The sequence below is a fragment of the Phaseolus vulgaris genome, chromosome 9 (assembly GCF_051622355.1).
Source record: "Phaseolus vulgaris cultivar YP4 chromosome 9, ASM5162235v1, whole genome shotgun sequence".
Lineage (NCBI taxonomy): Eukaryota > Viridiplantae > Streptophyta > Magnoliopsida > Fabales > Fabaceae > Phaseolus > Phaseolus vulgaris.
Window position 1 is genome coordinate 26,940,735 of NC_143506.1, and position 7,519 is coordinate 26,948,253.

The window sequence follows — 7,519 nt, forward strand, 5'->3', positions numbered from 1 at the left end:
AGTGATTATTTTTACGAGAGAAAAAAAAAAAACAAAAAACAGAGTGAGTCCAGAAGGCAAGATAGTGTGACAGTGGGAAAGAAGAGGAAGCGTTGTCGTTTTAGTTTTAGCGTAAAACGCTAAACCCTTTGAGCCTGATGTCGACCTCCGAGGACCCAAATGTAACAACGGCACAAGAACCAGAGCTAGAGCCAGAAGCAGAAGCAGAGGCAGAGGCAGAGGCAGAGCTAGAACAAGAACAGGATCAGCAATCAGAAGAATGGGAGACGATGGCTCGAGCGTGGCTCTGTTCCTTCCCGGAGGCCAAGGAAGTGAGCATGGCCGAAGTGGAAGCGTGGATCGACTCCAACCTCGCATCTCTCCCCGAAGGCCTCCGTTCCATGCCTCGCCCTGATCTCTCAAACCGACTCATCTCCTTCCAGAATTGCATCAGACTCCCCAACCAGGTTCTAACCAATTCCACTTTTCCTTCAGATCTCGTTTCCTTTAATCGCACGCGCCGCTTCTTCTGTTCTCTCTCTCAATTTGTTACGGATTTTGGTCTTTCAGGAACGGGAAGCGAGTCAGCTTGATCTTCCGCACGCGCGGTTTCAGCGCACTGACCAGTGGATTCCGGTGTATTCGTGGCTGGAGACTTTGGATAAGGAGGAGGTGGTTAAGTCCAAGGAGATTTCTGACTGGCTAACGGAGAACCCTAAGGTCCAAGAACAGTTGTGCTCTCGGCATTCTCGATACCATTTGATGCACTACATTAAGAAATGCCATCTCAAGATATTAAAGAGAAGGGATAAGAAGAAGGTATCCAATTCCTTCCATGTTCATTTTATCACATTGTGGTTATCTGGTGCTCTTTTGATCCTTTGCATCCGCGTTTCCCTTTAACGAAAGCTCTAAAACCTAATTATCTGTATCATGGAATTGAAGATGGTTTTAATGTTTATCATGTGTGAAATTTTTGTTCAGTGTTGACTTCGTATGTTTGTTTACTTCACAGGGTGTAGAACAGCCTGACAAAGACTCGCCGTTGAAGGTTCAGAAAGATGTGGTGATGAAACACCCAGCTCCCCTTCCAAGTATGCTTTATTCATCTTACCTCTAAATTGTCTATGCTTTAGGCGGTGGAATCTTTGTTTCTTTTGGAAACTTGTTTGTGGGAAAAATTATTAGATTGCTTTCAAATAAATGCAAGTGTAAATCCTCGTGGTAATCAATTTAATTTTGTGCACGTGTAACATAAAAGTCAATAGTATGCTATGCTGACAATTGTGGGATAATGGAGCAAAGCAGCCCAGGTTTGCTACTGGACTCAAATAGCGGAGCCGTTTCAAATAGTGGCCGCAATAGTTGTTTTTTCACGTGCTATAGCCCTGATACTGTGATATAGGCTTTAAAAACTATTTTTTTATCTGTTTATTTTTTTGGGTAAAAAAATCCACACAAAACTTATCTCTGTTTGAACCTCTATTCCTTCTTTGGTTCATACTTTATAGAACTCTTTGTTTTCTCCCGTGTTCTGTTTTTTCTTCTTCCTTTAGACTTTCATAGTTCACATTCTACTCTTTTCCCCCCTAATTTATTATGTTCTTTTTCTATTAATTTCATTAATATCTTCCACTTTTGACTTCATTAATATGTTCTTATTTCTCCTACATTGATGGGGATTGTGTTTGTAAAGTGTGATTTATTGTTCATCATAAATTCCTTTAAATTCAGGATTATTTTTTTTTACTTTTTTATTATGTGTAGTATAAATTATTTAATTTGCATCATTATAATATTTAAAGTATCGCTCCTCCTGCTTCCAGCTATCCTGCTAGCGTTTTCAGAGTTAGCCGTCATGCTCAGCTATTTGAGATTGATAACTTTGACGTGTGATAAATTTTTTCTGTTTTCAATATATTGTGGATTGAGCTACTGTGTAGGGTACAATTTCCATGTTTTTTTCATTTTCCTGTAGCCTTTTACAGGCTTTTGTGTCAGTTTATGTCTGGAAAGTGTTGTGGGAAACCACTCTTAGTTGTCTGAGGAGGGAAATTGGGTGGGTTAGTAGATTATTCATGTTGTTTGATTCTGTTTATGCTCTTATATTTTTGGTCTATCTCCATATCCTTCTCTGCTGACTGGACTAGTGAAAATAAATACTGTAGATTTGTTTTACAAGGTTTGTGAGATTATATTACCCAGAAATGACATTTTCTGAAATGTTTTTCAAAATTCAGATCATGGTAGAAGTATGTGATAGAAACTAGTGAGCGGTTGTTAATCGTTCGGTTGTAAGGTTACTTCCATCCTCGTTTCCCTTGCAATGAGAATGCAGCATCTCTTATCATCTAATTAACAATACTATCCCTGGAAATGCAGAATGTCCTAGGATATCGTTCAAAAGATGTTATGACAAAAATGGGAATATCATATTTCAAAATTCTTTTTTTCCAAGAATAACTTAAATGATCATTTATCAGAAACAGCCCAACTTTTTCATTGGAATCTGGAGTTTAGTTCTCTTTACCAATTTCATAACCCCTCCCCGTATATTTGTTATTTCTACTATTATACTTTCAGAACTGCACAAATTGTATTCAAATGCTGCACTCTAGAAAGTTCCTATTTAATTTCTTTGTTCTTTAATTTTTTTATTTCCATTTCTATTCTGGCTCGTTTTTCATATTTTGAACAATATATCTCTAATTCTGCAAAATGTCAGACTGTAAAAAGATTGTGTAATTTGAATCGTGCATGTGTTCTATGAATTATTCTATAATGCTTTTTATTTATTTATACTTGTGTTATAGGTATTGATCTTTGCTCCAAATTTTCCAGGTAGTTCTGTAAGTAACCTGCCCAAAGATAGTGATTTATACTTGGCCAAAAAGAATGAAGCCTATCGTAAATATGAGATGTAAGTGAACTAGCAGATTTTCTTGGTATGGCTACGTAGGTATTACCAGTTTATCAAACTCCAGTTTTCCTCACATTAATTTTGTTTCAGTTTAGTGGAGTTGGAGAAGCTACTTTCCCCCACATTCTCAAAGCAACCTAGCATATAGATCATGAGTGTATGGTGTCTGCAGATTGTCATTCACTGTGCAATGCTGTCGCTCCTAATTATTTAACTTGGTAGGTGCCTATTCTCTTTACCTGGAATGGTAGATCATAGTTGTTAACCTATGTAAAAAGTAGTGCAGAAGAAATATTTTTATCATCATCTGACCATTATATCAACTTCAGAAATGAGGAATCTGAACTGGTCTAAAGTTTCCCAACATTAGTAATTAGAGATTTTTGTGAGCTCCTGTGAAGTGATGAATACTTGACAGTAGTTAGGGTTATTCTTGGTCAATCAATATAAATTATTACACGAATTATTTTAACCATTGCTCCAATTGCTTGTCGTAAAAATTCAAAATTTGTACTGCATACATAATGTTAATCATCCCAACCCTCGACTCATAATGGAAACAAACCACTTGTTTAACATGCTTCCAATACTTATAACTGTAAATCAATGACCCAATTCAACTTTTGATAGTTATGAAACAAATTTGTAAATTTAACCCAATAAATTTTCACGGCGTAGTTTTGTTATTTATTTTAAACTCCTTAACCCTGTCTTAACATAATTCCGAGGATAATTCTGGATATATTGTTAAACTTGGCAATGCCGCCTATGCTTTTTTTGTGGCCGATGCTTGTTATCATCCTTTGCAACAAATTGAAGTATCAACTATTACCTGTGAACTATGTGTCTTTCATAGTTTCTGCAATGGGTCCTTTTGCAGACATGTATTAAACAGGGGCAAATGTATATTGAACTCCTGGAAGTCATCAATTGTAGAACTAGTCCTTAGGACATGTTTATTTTGGAACACGAAGGCTGAAAAAACGGTGCTGTTAATTTTTCATTGTGTATATTATGCTTTATGCAGAGGAAAAAATTACAGTAAAATGGCTATGAAAAGCCATCTGTTATGCAGGCCAGCTCCAAAGAAGAGGTTTGCAGAACTAGCAAAGAGTGGATTTCATACTATTTTGGTGCACTAAGTGGTTTGTTGTATATTGCACTGTGTAAGAGAGTGCATTCCGGTGGTTAGTGGTTATAGGCAGATGAAAAATATTTCTACCTGCACGCCATCTCTCTATAAAGGCGTCTAACAATCCTTTGTATGTGTGCATATAGTTAAGCTTGACAATACCGCTATAGTTTATATGCAACCATGAGGAGCACTCATTTTATTCATTTTTCTCCTATGAATTTCAACTCATCACAATCCTACAATAACCAACCAAAATAATATTAAATTTCTAGTTTACAAAAAAGTTACCTTCACGTATCATATTTCAATATCACATCATTCCATAGTTGCCTCATCATATGGTTCTCATGACTTCCCAACAATAATCAATCCATTGGCCTTTTAGGATGCACTTCATCCTCCAGATCGGGTTGGGATTCAACCTCCACATTTTGGGCTTCTTCAGATTAATCTTCAGACTGTCTCTTCCTGCACCTCTATATCTTCTTCTGGCACCTCCATATCTTCTTCTTGTACATCCATATACAACATGAAAATACATTTTTATCCTTCTTGTGCCATTTCCATAGAATAACTTCTGGATTATGTAATCTGGAAACGCATTTGAAAAAAGACTTTTGGATTACATAATCTGGAAGCTAAAAAAAACTTTCGGATTATATAATCTGAAAAGTAATCATGCATATGAAAAAAGGTTTCTAGATTATCCGGAAATTAATTATAAATTTAAAAAATGACTTCTGGATTATGTAATCCAGAATATTATGGATGGACATTTTTGGAAATACGAAAATATATGGAGGTGAGAGAAGAAGGTATGGAGGTGCAGGAAGAAGCCTAATCTTTAATGTGGTCATGTTTATAACATGTCATCTTCTAACTAATGTTATCGGTCGTACACGATTTCCTTGTACACTTCATTCCCTAGTTTTCACCTTTTTTGCACATGCATCGTTACAATTAATACAAAACACTTTATTACACACTAAATCAAGCACTCATTCAAGAAAAAACATTGGAAAAATAAAACCATGTTTCGAATAGACTTTCCAAAACTATTTTCCATAATTCCAAATCCAAATCCAGAAGCCTATCTTAGAAAGTCCATTCCTGAAACATGTTTCGGAATTCCATTTCTTGAATTCAATTTGCCCTGCACTCTCAATGCCTTCCGGATATATGATTCTGCAAAAATTCTGAATTAAAGATTTTGGAAGTAAAAATAAAACAAAACTTAATTCATCTTCGACAAACAGCGACTCCAAACCTTACCACTAACCATCAGAATGCATTCTTACACACTGGAATATACAACAAAGGGAGGCACTGCTACGCTAGGGTTTATTTAAAACCTCCTAAGATGATTTTCGTCATTTCAAGTTTATGATGGGATCCCCAATGTTTTTCCTATATTTATTTCATATTTTGTTTATCAGGCCTAACAAAAAATATGTCTCATAAGAAACATGTGTATGTAAAGAACTCGTCTAAGAAACAATTTTACTATAAGTAATACGCAACCAAAATGTGTTCCTTTTGTGTTAGAAAGTTGTATACCTCTTATCAAAGTTGAGGTGGAACTCTTTGAGATGTAAGTTGAGATTTTAATTGAAGGTTTGTTGAACTTTGTGAATAAAGTATTGAAGGGAGATCTATCTCTTGAAGATTTTTTTACGCTCAAGTAAGTTAGAACTTATACCTTAGATAAACATAATAATAATTTAGTGAATGAGATTGAAAGCGAAGAATAAAGCTATATTTATAATTTTTTAGATTTAAATTAATATTGTGTTAAATATATTTTTCTTTCATGTACTAAGCATCACTTTCAATAAGTATCCATTAATTAGTTTGCCGCCAAAACGCAAGAATATACAGAACTATTTTAGAGAATATAAAAAATGACAAATCTTAATTAATTTATCAAAAATGATATCTAAATTGTACGGAGTAGACATAAAAAGGCTAGTCAAGTAGTCTAAGATATTTGGGTAAAATAGAGTAGTTATTTAGGTTTTGTAGTGTAGGATGGGATTGTAAATAGTTACAAGAGTCTTACTAGGGTTTAAAATTGGGCTGATCCAAACTCAATAGAAACCCTAGGTTGGTAATGGGAGAAGGTAGGTGCACATATTAATGAAAACAAGTTTATTTACCATCACTAAATAATTTAAATGCTCAAACTTATGGTTATTTACATAATTTTGAATATACAAGTGTGACACTAAGATAACCCGTGATCACATCCCACCAGTTACATCTCAAATATTCACATCAACAAATAAAAACACAACTAAATTATAACAAACTAATTACTGTAAATTTCATTTTAAAAACTAATTTGTGTAATATTAAGTTAGATTTAGATTAACCTTTTTGAAGATAATATTATAATTTAGAGTAACAAAATTTATGGGATATATTATATCATTTTCTAACGATATGTTATTAGATTATATATAAGTATTTAGTCACTCATTTAGTTCTCCGTATAAAAAAATATGTCAAAGATACTATATTAATTATAAATATTATAAAAGATCTAACTAGTTTTCAAGTCTTTAATAAATTTAGGTATTTTTAATTGAAGTTTTATTAAAAAATTGACATGTTAAGTATTTAAAATTATTATATTTTTCAATTGAATTTTTTTTTCTCTCATTGATATTGTTATCTTACTTCATTATCTTTCTTGCTTAATGTGAGATTGTGTGGTTATTAAAAAATGATATTATGACCATAAATAATTTTTATTGTTTTAATAAAAGAAACATGTTGGATAATCAAATCGTCATATTCTCTTATGACTTTCATGTCATCACGTATAACAATCAAATAATTATCTATCGTCCGATGACAACAACGTCATTCTTTTGTTAACCAATATATTTTCAATAAAATTAATAAAAATTATTTATTGTTTTATATTAACCGTAATATTATTTTATATTAATCACAAACTCATATCTCTTAACACGATGAGACAATTAAGCAAAATAAGAATGATGTCACTCACTCAATTAATAAAAAAAATTACTCAAGTTGGAAATATAGAAAAATTACTCAGCTGAAAATACAGAAAAATTAGAGTACTAAATAGATAAAAAAAAATTAATAGAAACTCAATTAAGAAATATTCAAATTTATAAAAAATTAAAACTGAATTAAATCATAATAATATTATAATTACACTTAAAAACTCATTAAATAGCAACCAAATTTAGAGATCAACAATAATTAATCACTATATTACTAAATTATATACTATTTTAGAGACTAAAAAATTATTTATATCTAAAGTGGTTTTTATGATTAATAAAAATTTATAAAATGATTTATAAATTGATATCTAAATTAATTATCAAGATTTTAACTACTAATAGCTTAAATTCAGAGTTAGTCTCCAGAAGACTAATAGAGACTAATTTAGAATATAAAATAGTAAGTAGGTAAAACTTTGGGAGACAACTAATGGTTTAATATCA

General features: G+C 32.6%; 1 protein-coding gene across 4 annotated transcripts; it reads left to right on the top strand.

Annotated features, from left to right (window-relative positions):
• On the top strand, positions 1-4,237 carry LOC137821485 (ribonucleoside-diphosphate reductase subunit beta). 4 transcript variants are annotated; one of them, XR_011082818.2, is made up of 7 exons: positions 28-446; positions 550-798; positions 995-1,073; positions 2,821-2,899; positions 2,990-3,117; positions 3,780-3,885; positions 3,975-4,237. XR_011082818.2 is itself a non-coding variant. In XM_068626095.2 (5 exons), exons 1-5 carry the CDS (start codon positions 138-140, stop codon positions 3,045-3,047), a joined length of 774 nt encoding a protein of 257 aa, XP_068482196.1. In that variant the 5' UTR covers positions 28-137; the 3' UTR covers positions 3,048-3,371. The 4 variants fall into 4 exon arrangements, 1 of the variants encoding a protein (XP_068482196.1); XR_011082816.2 differs by lacking the exon at positions 3,780-3,885 and having other exon boundaries at positions 1-446; XR_011082817.2 differs by lacking the exon at positions 3,780-3,885 and having other exon boundaries at positions 3,927-4,237.
• The last annotated feature ends 3,282 nt before the right edge of the window (positions 4,238-7,519 follow it).